Below are 15138 nucleotides of genomic sequence, written 5' to 3' on the forward strand. Positions count from 1 at the left end.
AAATCACTAAAAAACAATATTTGATGTTTATAACATCATATCATTATTTAAATAAATAAAGAACGAAAATGGATGAAAGTAAAGCAATAGATCAAATGGATAACAAGGAATTAGAACTTCTTAAAATCCATCAGGTATATTTTGAAAATTGTACCGTGAAATTATTGCAATTATTGTATTCTACATTTCTATAGAATAATTAATATTGTAATTATTTAAAGAGAATGTATGTAGTTTCTTATAGATAACAACTTTGAAAATACTGCTGATGCATTGATGATAGAAGCTGCAATAAAGGGCCATAAAAATCTTGATGAAAATTTGGAAATTCAAAATGTGACCTATGCAGCTAATTATGAAAACATGATGTTAAGTTACAAGACGGGAGATTGGAGAACATTTTTCAAAGTAAAAATATCTGTTAACTTAATTATTATTATAATTTCTAAGATATTTCTTGTTTTTAGTTATGGAATTTGTTGGTACCTGATGATGCTAAACAGACAAGAGCTTATAAAATTCTGATGTTGAATCTACATGTATATTTTACAATGTTACCTAAACGTATGTTACTTTCACATTGTTGTAAAGAGAAAGGTAAAACAATGGAGTATACTCTAAATAATATAGAAATATTCATAATTTATACTTTTTGCTTTGTTCAGATAAAACTAATCCAAGTGATTCTATGATATCCATAAATCAACAAGATTTTGAGCATGATGAGGTAATTTCAATGATGTTAAATTTGATTTTTAGCAAGTACTTCACCTGAGTTATTTTTTATTTATCTGATAAATTTTGATTTAATAATAATTGGAAAAGAAACAGCTGTAACTGATTTAACATTAATAACACACAGCATGTTAAAACTGAAATAGAGAAAAACATGAATGAGAATATGGAGCAATTATGTGTATTTTTAAATACAGAAGGTAAAGAATTAGAAAATGATATTGAACTGCGGCCGTTTTTTGCATTACCCTTTATTGAAGATCCATATGCAGAACCATTTCTATCTAAAATATTTGAACAGAGTTGGATAGATGAATTGAGAGACAATGTACAGCTATTTCTTAATGAATACAAACCAGTAAGTAAAACAAGGTAACTAAAAATGTATATATAAAATAATTCATAAAAGTTTATGTAATTTTTAAGAACTTTGGCGATAATGGTTTCAACAAATTTTCTTCAAATCAAGAATTTCAATCAGAAGAATTGATAAAAGATATAGTCGCTGAAAAATCAACTAGAGACAATATACCGATTGTACCAAATGATAGAAACATTCCAATATTTTTAGAAGATGGAGAAACTGGAGAACAATATAGCTTATGCAGCGATACAAATTACAATCAAAAGACAAAGTGAGAAATACTGTCAGTACTGTGTTTCTTAAATTAAATAAACTTTAATGGTAATTATTTTTTTTTACAGAAGTATACAAACTGTATCAATAAATTCATCTGCAGAAGAAATACCTTCATCATATTCTGGCAGAGGCCATAAAAAATTATTGCAGTGTACTCAAGAATTAGCGCTAACACAAACCAATTTATGTACTGTTCGTTCTAATTACGAAAAACTGAAGCTGAGATTTCATAAATTGCATGCTGATTATCATAAATTGATGAGCATTGCAAGAGTATTAACAACTGCTTTAGAAAACTCAGTAAAAGGGCAATCAATTGATTTCCAAGCTATGTTAGAAACTTGTATAAAAATTTTTCCAGATTTGTTTAATCAAAATATACGAGATAGTTCACATGTAAGCAGTAGAATTTCTATGTACATATATATATTTTTTGAATGATAATGTTATGTTACTTTTCATATATGTGTATAGTGTTCCTCAGAAGCACTGTCAGACAAATCCCGTTCTGATATGAATATTGTTAAACATTCTATGTCATACAGTATATCTGTTCCTCCAAAATTACTGGATTTCAAAAAGATTAAATTACACCTAATTAATGGAAGTATTAAAGTCAAATTGTTCCTTTTGCAAGCATTGAGAAGGGTAAGTCAATATACTCTTATTGATGAGCTATAAAATTTTGAAATTAAAATATAAATGGTTTTCAGAAAATAACTTTTGGTCAACCTGGGGAAAGGGATGAGACACTACACGAGTATATAAGTAAAGATTTACTTGGCCTTCACAGTCAAATTGCTAGTTATAAAGGCAAATCGATTTTGCCACACTTATTAACTCCAGAAAACTTTATTATACCGCATCCTTTGCAGCAGTCAGTCACGAGATTATTAAATACTTTAGCATCATTCAGATGTGGACGAGATTATTTGTCATTTGATTCTACTGTTGTTGATATGGTACTAACATAGTTTTATTAATCCTTACATATTTTAATTTAGTTATGTTGCAAGTTTTATTCTAATTCTTTGAAATAAAATAATACAATTAATAGAATGAATATTTTAGGTATATAAATGCCTTAGTAATATCTGTGATAATAATATAGATACAGTGACCTGTAACATGATGATTGCAATGCTGCAGAAATTATCATTACGAAAACAGCAAAGACTGTATATGATTGAAAATGGATTAGTAGAATGGTTAATTCATCATTTGCATGACCAGTGTCGCATTATGGATTCTTACCGACTAGAATATGCTACAGCTCTTTTGATGAACTTATCATTACATCAGGTAGCTCAAAAAAGGGCATCTGCAATGGCATCTTTACTTATTTCAACGTTAATTACTTTGCTTTTAATGGATCATGCATCGGTATAATAATTTTTTTCCTGTGTGTTTTATAAATATAACTGTAATAATATAAAGTGTAATTGAAATCCACATTTATATTAGGCATTGCCATATGTTAATGGGGCATTAAACAACTTTTTGACAAATTATAAAATTAATGAAGAAGCAAAAAGAATGAAATTTTCATCCATGCTAGAACAGTACAGTAAATATAAAACTGGAGAGATAAGGTAAAATAGTTTCTGATATGTTACACAAAAATTATATTATTTCCCAAAATTAAAAATAACATGTTTAATAGGAAACATTTGGATCACATTTTAAAAATCCATAAAGGTGAAATTACTATTAAAACAGAAGATGAAGAAATGGCAGATAACGATAATGTTAGTAATAATTCATAGCATATTTTGTTCCTTGTCAATAGAAAATTGTTATTTCTTCAGGAGGAATTTGATGTAGTAGAAAGTCAATTAGAAGAAAATGATCCTGTAAAAAGTAACTATGGAGAATTATGTGGAGAAGCATTACTTGCATCGTGTTATACGATTTTACGGAAAGTAATTCAGCGAAAAGAAATGAATACCGAAGTATCATCTATCGCCCAAACAGATTATGTTAAAACAGATACGATTGACCACAGTTTACAAACGAGTCAAGTTAAAAATTTATGTTCGGAACATGAAGCAGTATTACAGGAGGAAAATTTTCCAAGGTATTACTATGTAGTACTCCTACTGAAATTTATTTCTTCCCAAATTCATTTAAACGCGTTTGCATATATACTTCATATATTGGGAGAATAATAAAATTTTATATTTTTCATATATTTTAACCATCCAATGATACATTATCTTTCAAGAAGAAAACATATGAAAGACAAACATAACATTATGGTCATACAAGATTTCACTGAAAAAACAATCTTATATCCAAAATCACAGTCGCGTGTAACTAAGTTAATTTCTTCCTCGTCTAAGGTATTTAATGAGAAATAACAGGGCGTTATTATGGGAACGTACCATCATTTAAATTACCATTTTTTCAAGGAGCGCATTTCTAAACAATTTACGAATAAAAACCGGAATCGTTCTAAATCTGCAATTGAAAATTCCGAGGAAATTGACTCAGAACTTGAAATGAAATTACAAAAACCTCATAAACGAAATAAAGATTCAGAAGACTCGCAATTAAGAATAATAAAAGATCATAAAAATTCTGTAAATGAATTGTTTAATGAAAGTGCTATATATTTGCTCGAAAATCAATGTTCGAAGTTCGTTATTGTTTTACAAAGAATCAAATTTAATATCATTGAGTTAATGCAAAGTCTTTTTCCAGGCAAAACAGTAAAGTGACTGTAACATCTTCTGTGTTCCTAGCAGTTGGAAGTAAAGCTGATTCTTCAGGTGAGAATCATCCATATAGATTTCTATGTTGCTTCCATTTCAGCAAAACAGGTATCTGATAATTAATTACTAGTTCGAACGGTTCTAAATCCAGATATCTAAGCACGTTTGACAAGTAAGATATAATTCAAGTACTAGATAGTGAAAGCCTCATAACTTTCTCCTAAACGTTAGATCGTGATCTTGGGAAAATTAGATCAAGTAAATGAAAGTGATGAACCCTTGAACGACATTCAATACAGCTATTAATTAATAAAATATATTATCAGTATCTTTAAAAAATTATTACTTTTTTTCAGTCATGGAGAAGCTGAGCAGTATTGCGTCACTGTGAGTCAAGATGTTAATGTTCAATTGCACTTTGTGATTTTGTACATAGTTATGCACTATTGACCATTTTATATTAGAATTTAAATCTTTTTGTACACTGTGAACTTTCAAATAAATTATATATTTTATTTTACTTTCAAGATACATTTATTATTACTTAGAGTTAGACATTCTTTTTACAGGAACAGTAGTAATGGGATTGAAACTGTAAATCATAATGATACATGGAGACGAGAAACAGAACTTGACACGGAAGAAGCGTTCTTATCTAGGCCAAAACTTCCACGGACCCCACCTTGATTCAAGCTTTGAAGAATGATAAAGAAGACGAATACCTTTTATAAATTTTTTAATAATTTTATTTTAAATAACGCATAACAATCATGTTTTTAATTAAGTTTAAATATCTCATACAATAAATATATACAGAACATAATACGTCATCATCACACTCATCGCACGTAAACCATCAATAATAACCAGAGTATATGCTAGGATGTCCAGGTACATAATTACTACTTCGGTACCTTCTTAACAAAGGATTATCACTATAGCTGTTACCACTGAAACTACCATGTAAATTAGACATTGAAGAATAGCCAACAGGAGAGCCATTGGAATAGCTCATATAACTCGGTTTGCTTTTATGAATTCCAATGATTTTATTAAGATAAGAAGGTCCTGCAACATAAGATTGGCTACCATAACTGCTTGGTCTGGTTTCTTTGAACGGTACCAGTTTTCCACTGCCTTTACCATAATGGCTGAGCAAGTAATCAATATCTTGATCTTTGGAAAGATAATTCAAACCTCCACCAGGTGTATATTCACCCATGTACTTGTTATATTTACTATATTTTCCTGAACCGTAAGGACCAGAGCTTCCTCTCATACCACTGAAGGGGCTGTGCGCAGAGCTTGATACATATACAGGTGACCCCATGGCTCCATGATTTCCTCTTACATAACGTGTGTCAGAGTGGAATGGATATATGTCATTCACGTATTTACTACCTCCGCCCATTCCAAACATACCATCCTTTTGTTGGCTGTAGGAATAATCATGACTAGGGCTATTGTAAGAGCTCGAAGGCTCTCTATGGAAGACTTGATCACCATCCATGTATCCTCTCTGTGAAGTGTGACCTCTAAAGGAATCACCAGAATATTCTTTGAAGGAGGAACCCTCAGCACCTAATTCAGAGTAACCAACTGTACTAGAAGCACCAGGAAGACTATCAGCAAATCTCATGAAGGTAGAAGTCTTTGGCTTGCTGGAGAATTGATTGAAATCCGAACTCGCCTGATCGGTGCCCTGAGTATAACTCTCAAAATTTGAATCACCATTAACGCTGCTGCTAGTGTAAGTTTCATAATTGGACTGAGCTGGATTGCTAACGAGATAGGGGCTGCTAGCAATATTGTCTCGAGTGCTACCAGAGTACTCTGAGTAGCCAGTATTATGAGAAGTTGGAGAAAACGCGTAAGAGTTGCTTCTTAAACTTTCTTCGAGATTTCCTTGGCTCCTGCTGGTGGTCAATGAGTGTCCATTATTCCCTCCACTGTAAAAGTCTGCAGTTTCTCTGTGACCTTCTTTGCCTGTTATATAGGCCCCATTGATGATGTTGCTATTATATTCGTATCCATTGTTATCCCCGGTAATGGAGTAGCCTATAATGAGTTGGATGAAGAACAATGGACATACATTATTTTAACAATGGACCAATAATTATTTTGTTTAATTATAAGGTAAAAGAATTATAAAAAATAATTTATTAAAGCAGGGAAGGAAGTATTAGCCTTCATAAAAACACACAATTATTTTCTAATAACTTTTACAGAAGAAATGCAATTACTATACGTACTGGTAACTGGAGGTTCCGCTCGTGCTAGTAGGACGCAGCAGAGGATTACCGCGCTCTATAAGTAGAACAGTTTCACCATAAATTAATAATCACGATGCGATGGAAGATAATCTATCCAGTTAAATCGCGAAACATTATCACGCTAATTAAGAGTTAACTGAACTGTGACACTACAAAGCGTTAATAATACGGATTTAATATCCTGAGAACCGACGTTTCTTCTACAAATACTTGGCAGCAATTAGACCTTGATTTCACTCAAGATTTTCCTCAAGAACCTTTGTGATCCAAATTACATTTGGTATTTTATTATAATGCTATTAATTTTACATTTTATTACTATTTTTCTAAAGAAAAAATTAATGTATTTAATCTTTACTATGTTTTATTGCAGTGAATAGAATGGAAGTGAAAAACACCCTCTTCAATGAAGGATACTTAAACTTATGACAAATGAATGATAAGAATTATCAGAAATGTATGAAATGTGTTTTAAAAAGAGCGAATGTTGACGATTACTCACGAGTGAAATGATTCTCCCCATGATAAGGGTGGGCCGATTTCAATTGAATTATATTTAACGACCCCAATGTCTCCTCAATCAAATTGAAACTACACACATACTGGCACGTGAATCGGCTCCTTACTGTTTTATACTCCTAGGAATCCCTCCTCGCTCACAAAAAGGTAAAAGCGATCTTGATGTGCACATACTGATAGGACATTGGTTGGTACCCGACCATACAGAGCAGGGAGAAAGAGTCAACCTGATTTAACTCTTCACTTTTACGGGGAAAGCAATGGGTCAGTGTGACTGACTATTCAGTGAACTATAAGTAGCATGACCTACCTAGCGTAATTAGACTTTTTAATCCATGTAGAAAAGTATCCCTTTCACGGTACCTTTAAATGGCTACTTGGAACGTAATACTGGCATTGTTATTACGCGTACAAAGTCTTCCAAGTAATCAAAGAAACAGAAAAAAATTGTAATATATACTAAACAAAGTTTAATTTAAATTTAACTTTTATTTTTGGTAATAATAAATGTTACAGTAGCTTTAAAAATACATTGGGTTTCTTGTTACAAAAAGCCATAAAGATTGTAATTTAATGACATTAGTCTCCCTGACTCTGATATGTGTTATTATAAAACTGTAGCATATATTTTCGCAATTGTATGTTATTTATAAACCATCCGTTTCATACACGAGTGAACTCTCAGTTAAGACTTCTTTTATTTTAATTAGCTCGCTCGAAGGATTCCACTGAACTCAGTACGACGCAGGCTTTCGTAAAAATGCTGTCCCGATTTCTATGCATTACCATTGCCAAGGTTAACATATATTTGTTACGGTGGATGAATAACTTTCCTTTGGCGAGGCTCGAGAGAGGAGGAAGAGCAATGTTACGTTTGCGTCCAGATTCAGAATATAATAATAATCTTGAAGAACGATAAATCGAGTATGTCTGCTCATTATCATACAAAATCACTGTTTATTTCGTACTTTTGTTCATTGAACTTTCATCTTTTTCAGGATTTTCTTGGAGTAAGAATAAAACAAGTATCTTAAGATTTTTTAAGAAATTTAATCAACACGTTAAACTTGAACCGACTGATTGATGAGTCTCAGACTAATTCATACAAATTGATGGAAAATATGCATCGCGTTGAATATGTTAATTACAATACTTGAACAATATATGTTCACATGATGTAAGTACATTAGCAACATGAATAAAACATTGCTTTAATAAGTAGCGCTCTTAATTCCGTTTAATAGACGCGTTTATGGAGTTAAATAATAATCATTACATAAAGTCATTGTTTCAGGGCCTTTTAACTGTACGGTGCAAGCATGCGATCTTCTCATTTTGATCAAAGGAGCCCTGAGAAACTGCTCGAGGATGGACGTGCTTCTATTTTAAAGCATGGATGTAGAAAATGCCCGGGAATATCTCTGTACAGGGATCGAAATTCTTAAACATCGGTGCGAGTACCTTGGTCGGTTTACATCCCGCATAAAACGCACGGGTTTCTTGAATACCAATTGCTTTCCTTCGAAAGAAAGTTTCTCGAGGCTCCCTTAAGCACTTCGTCGGATCTTTTGGGTAAAATTTAATTCTACTATTATTTAAACAGATTTAATATCTTCCTTTTTCCTTAGGTTTACAAGAGATATCCAAATTGTTCTCTGTAAATTGCATCCATCAAAGAAATTGTAGAAGTATAATTTCAAAAGTTGATTTATTTCAAAATACAATGATCCAGATGTTATTAGATACATCACATGTGGATAACGAACGTCTAGGGACGATCGCACGCTGTGTTCTGACACGAAAACCGGAATGACACCGCTGCATCCTTGTCATTATCTTCTGCAATGCTTTCTACTTTCCGTGCGCACACGTACTCATTGAAACGTGTGTTGGTAGTGCAGTTGAATCGGCTGAATTCCTATACGTAAATGATAAAGATCTAGGATACTTTTAATAGAACATTATTTATTTTGTTCTATATTAAAATGCAAACCGCGCTTCTCTAATACATCATTAAGTAGTTGTCGAATGGTAAAAGTTATATGCCCGTAACAATGCAAAGCATTAGTATACCACGAAGAAAGTAAAATGAAAATGGAAAGTGGACGCTATACTAATCCTAAGTAGACGCTTCTTTGATATCAAACATTTTGCATTCTGTGAAGTACGCTAAACATGCGTGCGACGTTCTGCATCATTAATAGTTACTTCTCTGCCAATGTCAGTTCACGTTAGAAATTCTAAGCTAACAATAAAAAGGATTATAAGTATTTTATGTATTAAAGAAGTTAGATATTAATAATTTGTATCATTATTCAAATGAATAACTTGAAGTTAATTGTTTTTGCTTAATTTTTATTTTACATCTTATTTTCAATTGTGGAAAGAATGCAGCATGTTTGTGTAAAGAAGGGCTAATAAGATACGCGACCAGATGCATTAACATTGCACTTTCAAGGCGAGATAGATTTCTGGCGCGAAAGTGGAAAAGGTATGTGGTAATACCAGTTGATGCGATACAAATAACTTCGCTATCCTCTGACCTGCTGACAGATCACTTTTGAAACTGTTTTTAAATGCGGTCGTATTCAACGACGCGGTAATCTGAGAGAATTGACTAAAATAAAAATTGCGTTTTCTCGTTTACGCGGTTTTAAAATTTGAATCCATGCCAATAATTGTTCTGTGTGCAACGCATGCGTATTATATTCTGGTAGTCCGCCAATTGAAGAAACGTTCGATTCTATGGATTGGAATATTACGTCTGTATGCAAGTTCAATCGTATCAGGATGTGACAATCTACCATACGATGAGATCATGTAGAAAATATAACCACAGTTACAAATTAAGAGATTTAAATCTCGTCGTGGCTTTTCGCTCTTTTACAGTTGATTATTATTGTTTCTTGTAAAATACCAATAGAACCATCAACCATGTCTTTCAGTAAGTACATTAAATATCAACATATGAGTTCTATCATGTCTAGTCTTTGATAACAGTTATAATCAGAATAACCTGATCAATATTCAACTGCATATATAGAAAAGCATATTTCTCCCAATATTACAGAGAAGAATCCAATAAATTGTATTAATAAATTAAATTTAATCATTGCTGCAATGTTCTCATATTTAGTATGTATGAATAATACCAAATTTCATTAAAATGCAATAATAATTATATTTTAAGTTAGGATCATTACTCCGGACAGTATGGAATATCGTTATTTTCCCATCACAAAGTCCCGTTTTAATTTAAGCGTGCAAGCTGCTCATGATGCAAGAATTTCTTTACGTACCCATTTGGGTGGAGATTCTAATGTGTATGAGGTATAGTTTAAAATCTTAAATTATTTGAAATCTTTTTAACTTTGGTATATAAAGTACACATATTTTATTATTATAGATTGTTATTGGAGGATGGGGAAACACAATGTCTGCAATAAAAAGGAATAACGAAGAACCTGATGTTGCAGAGGCTGAAACAAGGAACATATTAAATGCTCAACATATGTGCAATTTCTGGATACAGTAAGAAATTAAAGCAATCTATATAATTTGAAGCAATAATATAATATCAATAAAGGCAATAAATTTATTTATTTGATATAATTAACTAAAAGTCATATATTTGCAATATGTGTTAGGAAACTATATAATTTGATTTTAATTAATTATATATTAATAATTGAATATTGAACAGGTGGTCGTGCGATGGACTGTTAAATGTTGGCCGTAGAGATGGGGAAGTTTTTCTGTCATACAAAGACAGAAACCCATTTGTCATAAATTACATAGGAATGAGCACAGCATGGGGAGCTACTGGTGAATTCTTAGTAGAAGGTGTGTTTTGAAATGTTATCATGCACGAAACTTCAATTATCTGTCTATCTCTTTCAGAATCAGTTTGTACATCTACAGTTATCAGACAACAATTGATGGATACATCTCATTTTTGGATAGATTATAACGAATCGTATGGTCTTCCACCAAATGCTATAATGGCTTCTGAAGATGGTTTGTACATAGGTCGTGCTCGTCATAGAGACTCGGTTACACCTGGAAGTATTAGGAATAACGTATGCACAATTGCGTGGGGCGGATCAGCCCACGATAAAAAAGAATTTCAAGTATTATGTTGTAAAGATATAAATTGGGTAAAGTCATGGGAAGGTAGCGTTCCATTACATGCGCTTCCTGCTGGTGAAAGCGAAGACGGATATGCCCTTTTCATTGGCCGTGTCTTACACGAAGGTGTATATCATATAGGAAAAATACAACCAAACCATCAAGCATGTTACATAGCTGTTAATGGTCAAGAAGAACCGGTCGTAGACTATGAAACTTTGGTTATTTGCGATTATTATATCGCTGAATATATTGGGAGATAGAGCATTCCTCCCAAGAGGAAATATTTATTTTTCATACAAAATGTAAAATATTTTTTTATGTCGCATATGTTTAAACTAATTTAGTAAAAATAACGTGTACATTAAAAAAAAGTCATAAATAGTATTATACTGATATTACAGTTATATCACAGACGAGGTGTAAGACAGGCCAATCATTTTAGAGAAGTTTATGTTCCATGAGCGCTCCAAAAGCTCGTCTTCACGCTTAAACCGATGATTTTGGAAAACGGCATCGCCTAAAACAATGGTAATTAGTGAGGAAAATCAGCGTTATAGACGAGATTATGCACGTGATATTATTACTGTGTCGTCAGTATATTTTTGGATTCCGAAATACGAATGTTTTTACAAAAGATTTATTTATAAACCGCTTATTGACCTTATTTCCAGAATTTCATATACTTTTGTATCCATGCCCGTATCTTACCACTTTTTTCTAGCCGTACTCAACGACATAAGTGTTAATAAATAATAAAAATTTTAGACATTTTGTTAATTCAAGTATTATAAAGTTGAAAAACAGACTGACGCTAAGCGAATGACTTTATAAGCTAAATGTGGATCATTGAATTGGGACCTTCTCCCATTTAATCTGAAAATAAATAATAATCTTTTGTTATATTAGTTATGATGACTTTTCTACCACAGTCCGCACTTACAACTGAAAAGACACCATTTTTATTCCCTTTGATTTTATTTTTCTTTAGAAATTAGCACAAAACTTGTTTTAAAAAGACCGCCATAAATAATTTAAAAATTCGATCCTAGCGCCATCTATCCAGAAATCGCTGAAACTAGTCGACAAATAGTTTCCACCCTTTCCGGATAGATGGCGCTTGTGATCCCTGTTTCGAAAAATCGATCGGTAACTCGTTGAGTAGTTTGAGCCGTTTTCGTATAGATGGCGATAGGATTAAATTTTAAAATATTTAATTTATGGCGGTCTTTTTAAAACACAAATTTGTCAAACAATTATTTTAATAAATTTTTCGGTCTTATACTGAGTTTGATTGATTTCTAAAGAATAGAATCAAAGGAAGCAAAAATTATGTTTCCAATTGCGGTTTAATTTTGCAATTAATTTATAATTAATGTGTGACGCCACTAAAGGCTTCATAATGAATTCTTCGTCAGGTATCAGTGATATAACTAAGCAATCTGTTGTGACCGTCAACTTGCATTAGACTGTTGCAGCGCAAAGTGTTTCACATTTTTATATTAGGATAAAGCAAATTTTGCTCGTTCTCAAGCATTCTCGAGGCACAAATTCAGGACCCTTCGAGAACAACGGCATTATAGAGTTGACCGCTTCGCCATCTGCTTACGTCGTTTCTACGAATGAACTTACCATCTCAAAATTTAGACGAAGTATTCATTCTACAGTTTTCTAGACGGTAGCGCTATTTTGTATTGTTTGACACGCAAATACACCGCACGTGCGAGTGTTAAGTATTTGTTATACACGAGTTAAACAATTCAATCACGGAGCTGAGGGCAACGTCCTTTCGTGTGAAACGAAGCTTTCTCAGATAAAGGTGTTCCAAAGATGTTCAATCAAACCGGAGGACTAAGAAGCGGCACTACAACATCATCAAATCCAATGCAAGATTTTGAGGTTGTTTCACCTCCAGACGATTCTGTCTCCAGTCTTGCGTTTAGTCCTGCCTCGATTCCACAAAATTTTCTCGTTGCTGGCTCGTGGGATTGCAATGTCCGCTGTTGGGAGGTCGAACAATCTGGAAAAACAGTTCCGAAGTCGATGCAATCTATGGCAGCTCCCGTGCTAGATGTTTGTTGGAGCGATGTAAGTTTATTTACTTTATAATAAACGTTGCTAAGAATAATTTCATTGAAACAGTATTTCAAGTGTATACTTCTGCTTAAAATAGGATGGAACAAAAGTGTTTATGGCATCTTGCGATAAAACAGCAAAATGCTGGGACTTAGCTTCGAATCAGAGCATTCAAGTTGCACAACACGATGCACCAATTAAAACTTGCCACTGGATCAAAGCAAGCACATATTCATGCCTTATGACAGGTTCCTGGGACAAAACACTAAGAGTATGTTATCATTTCTTGTATGTAATATTTCTTTATAATGCAGAGATAATAATGCATAATTAAACATTGCAGTTTTGGGATTTAAGATGTCCTAAGCCAGCAATGACTATAAATTTAATTGAGAGATGCTATTGCGCAGATGTTGTAAGTACATGTAACAGTCATTTTAAGTCATAACTATTGTCTCAAATAATTGTTAACTACTTTGAATTGTTATAGGACTATCCAATGGCTGTAGTAGGAACTGCAGGACGTGGATTGATAGTTTACCAATTAGAAGGCAGTCCTAGGGAATATAAAACAGTAGAATTAAGTCTGAAATATCAGTATAGATGTGTTGCTATCTTTAGGGATAAGAAAAAGGTTCCTACTGGTTTTGCAATCGGTAGTACGGAGGGTCGTGTGGCAATACATCATTTGAATTTAAGCTCTAAAGAAAATTTCACTTTCAAATGTCATAGGACAAATGGGACTCCCAATGGATATCAAGATATTTATGCGGTTGGTTTAATTAAATCTCGCGATGGATTTTTTAAAGGACAAATTTCTATATTCAAAATTTGTTTTAATTTCTTGAATTCTAATGTTTAGGTGAATGATATTGCATTTCACCCTGTTCATGGTACTGTTGCTACTGTTGGAGGAGATGGCACATTTGGATTTTGGGATAAAGATGCAAGAACTAAACTAAAGTCTTCTGAACCTATGGAACAACCAATTACACGTTGTTGCTTTAATCATAATGGGCAAATATTTGCATATGCAGTATCTTATGATTGGTCAAAAGTATGTTTCTTGTATATGGTTGTTAAGTGCATTATTTTAATATGGAGTTATATTTTATATCATGTAGAGGACCAAAGGGGATTAAAAATTATAAATATTCATAATACCTTTCTCAAGTTTTAGTTATTTTAATCTCTATACATAATGTCTGAAATGAATGTTCGTTTGAAATAATACTAATTAAATGTAACATTTCTAAGAAAAATGATTAATACTAATACGTTTATATTACAGGGTCATGAATATTATAATCCGGCAAAGAAAAACTCCATATTCCTTAGACCATGTTTTGAAGAACTAAAGCCTAAAGCCTCACCGTAAACCAGAGGAGCACCATCTAATTAACAAGTTTCTGAATTCTGTGATGCGTTTTTAAGATACTAGGTTTTATAATTACAATTACAGGTTATACTGTTCTTATTAATAAATTATAACTTTCCTATATCTTTCAGCTACGTGAGACGTTTTCTGCCATTATACCATTATTAATAAATTGTAAATAGCTTTGATATACAATACAATTGTAGTTTACATTTTCATTATGTATATATTTCACTTTTTCACACAAGCTTATTGTACAAAGTAGTATATACATGCAAGAAAAGTCTTATTTCCTTTTTTTTGTCCGTGTAAAAATGTAAAAAAATAATTTCGGTAAAAAATTCTTTTACATCTCAAAACTAATACAGAAACTATGTTTTATCTACCTGTTTTTCGAAATAAATATAAGTCCAATTTCATTTAACAAATCAATACCATTGTGTTGTGTTAATTAATCAAACAAAAACATTTGTGTAATTACTATGTTGTCGTAATTTGAAAATGATCAAAATACAAATTATTTCCTCAAAATTAATTGATTCGTTCATCAAATTTGTAAACGGAAAACGGATGTAAAAGTTACATTTGTATTGTATGTATATCAATTATTTCATTACAGATGAGGAAATGTTTAAACAACAAATACTTTAAAAGAATTTCGATTATAATTAAAAT

General features: G+C 32.2%; 4 protein-coding genes across 8 annotated transcripts; 3 read left to right on the forward strand and 1 right to left on the reverse strand.

Moving 5' to 3' along the window:
• Positions 1 to 45: 45 nt before the first annotated feature.
• LOC114875159 (lisH domain-containing protein ARMC9-like) lies at positions 46 to 4849 on the forward strand. Of its 2 annotated transcripts, XM_046286707.1 has the most exons (18): positions 46 to 134; positions 235 to 408; positions 468 to 597; positions 666 to 727; positions 863 to 1093; positions 1162 to 1370; positions 1441 to 1771; positions 1850 to 2023; positions 2089 to 2337; positions 2447 to 2758; positions 2840 to 2967; positions 3039 to 3123; positions 3184 to 3452; positions 3600 to 3717; positions 3787 to 4013; positions 4079 to 4146; positions 4446 to 4476; positions 4659 to 4849. In XM_046286707.1, the coding sequence occupies exons 1-18, from the start codon at positions 69 to 71 to the stop codon at positions 4774 to 4776; spliced, it is 2982 nt and encodes a 993-aa protein (XP_046142663.1). In that variant the 5' UTR covers positions 46 to 68; the 3' UTR covers positions 4777 to 4849. The 2 variants fall into 2 exon arrangements, with proteins under 2 accessions (XP_046142663.1, XP_029040968.2); XM_029185135.2 differs by lacking the exons at positions 3600 to 3717; positions 3787 to 4013.
• On the reverse strand, positions 4841 to 6996 carry LOC114875161 (probable ATP-dependent RNA helicase ddx17). Its single transcript, XM_029185137.2, has 3 exons — positions 6865 to 6996; positions 6342 to 6396; positions 4841 to 6147 (listed from the first exon to the last, which is right to left on the reverse strand). Exons 1-3 carry the CDS (start codon positions 6883 to 6885, stop codon positions 4946 to 4948), a joined length of 1278 nt encoding a protein of 425 aa, XP_029040970.2. The 5' UTR covers positions 6886 to 6996; the 3' UTR covers positions 4841 to 4945.
• A 2605-nt stretch (positions 6997 to 9601) lies between these two features.
• Positions 9602 to 11912, forward strand: LOC114875167 (C3 and PZP-like alpha-2-macroglobulin domain-containing protein 8). Of its 4 annotated transcripts, none has more exons than XM_029185145.2 (6): positions 9602 to 9825; positions 10072 to 10211; positions 10288 to 10412; positions 10585 to 10724; positions 10782 to 11314; positions 11395 to 11912. In XM_029185145.2, the coding sequence occupies exons 1-5, from the start codon at positions 9816 to 9818 to the stop codon at positions 11270 to 11272; spliced, it is 906 nt and encodes a 301-aa protein (XP_029040978.1). In that variant the 5' UTR covers positions 9602 to 9815; the 3' UTR covers positions 11273 to 11314; positions 11395 to 11912. The 4 variants fall into 4 exon arrangements, with proteins under 4 accessions (XP_029040978.1, XP_029040977.1, XP_029040976.1 ...); XM_029185144.2 differs by having other exon boundaries at positions 11414 to 11912; XM_029185143.2 differs by having other exon boundaries at positions 10782 to 11912.
• Positions 11913 to 12514: 602 nt separating this feature from the next.
• On the forward strand, positions 12515 to 14593 carry LOC114875171 (protein Rae1). The gene is made up of 6 exons (XM_029185153.2): positions 12515 to 13097; positions 13183 to 13356; positions 13429 to 13500; positions 13576 to 13857; positions 13948 to 14142; positions 14377 to 14593. The coding sequence occupies exons 1-6, from the start codon at positions 12840 to 12842 to the stop codon at positions 14461 to 14463; spliced, it is 1068 nt and encodes a 355-aa protein (XP_029040986.1). The 5' UTR covers positions 12515 to 12839; the 3' UTR covers positions 14464 to 14593.
• The last annotated feature ends 545 nt before the right edge of the window (positions 14594 to 15138 follow it).

Source organism: Osmia bicornis, chromosome 8 (assembly GCF_907164935.1).
Source record: "Osmia bicornis bicornis chromosome 8, iOsmBic2.1, whole genome shotgun sequence".
Classification (NCBI taxonomy): Eukaryota; Metazoa; Arthropoda; class Insecta; order Hymenoptera; family Megachilidae; genus Osmia; species Osmia bicornis.

What these genes read in the sequence shown, in the direction of transcription:
- LOC114875159 (XM_046286707.1), top strand. Translation starts at nt 69, where the DNA reads ATGGATGAAAGTAAAGCAATAGATCAAATGGATAACAAGGAATTAGAA. An exon ending in ACATTGTTGTAAAGAGAAAG is followed by an intron (nt 598 to 665) that starts GTAAAACAATGG and finishes TGCTTTGTTCAG; the next exon opens with ATAAAACTAATCCAAGTGAT. An exon ending in CAGGAGGAAAATTTTCCAAG is followed by an intron (nt 3,453 to 3,599) that starts GTATTACTATGT and finishes TTATCTTTCAAG; the next exon opens with AAGAAAACATATGAAAGACA.
- LOC114875161 (XM_029185137.2), bottom strand. Translation starts at nt 6,885, where the DNA reads ATGGGGAGAATCATTTCACTC. An exon ending in TGGGGAGAATCATTTCACTC is followed by an intron (nt 6,397 to 6,864) that starts GTGAGTAATCGT and finishes TTCTACTTATAG; the next exon opens with AGCGCGGTAATCCTCTGCTG. An exon ending in AGCGGAACCTCCAGTTACCA is followed by an intron (nt 6,148 to 6,341) that starts GTACGTATAGTA and finishes AACTCATTATAG; the next exon opens with GCTACTCCATTACCGGGGAT.
- LOC114875167 (XM_029185143.2), top strand. An exon ending in GAGATTCTAATGTGTATGAG is followed by an intron (nt 10,212 to 10,287) that starts GTATAGTTTAAA and finishes TTATTATTATAG; the next exon opens with ATTGTTATTGGAGGATGGGG. An exon ending in ATGTGCAATTTCTGGATACA is followed by an intron (nt 10,413 to 10,584) that starts GTAAGAAATTAA and finishes AATATTGAACAG; the next exon opens with GTGGTCGTGCGATGGACTGT.
- LOC114875171 (XM_029185153.2), top strand. Translation starts at nt 12,840, where the DNA reads ATGTTCAATCAAACCGGAGGACTAAGAAGCGGCACTACAACATCATCA. An exon ending in CCTGGGACAAAACACTAAGA is followed by an intron (nt 13,357 to 13,428) that starts GTATGTTATCAT and finishes TAAACATTGCAG; the next exon opens with TTTTGGGATTTAAGATGTCC. An exon ending in TATCTTATGATTGGTCAAAA is followed by an intron (nt 14,143 to 14,376) that starts GTATGTTTCTTG and finishes TTTATATTACAG; the next exon opens with GGTCATGAATATTATAATCC.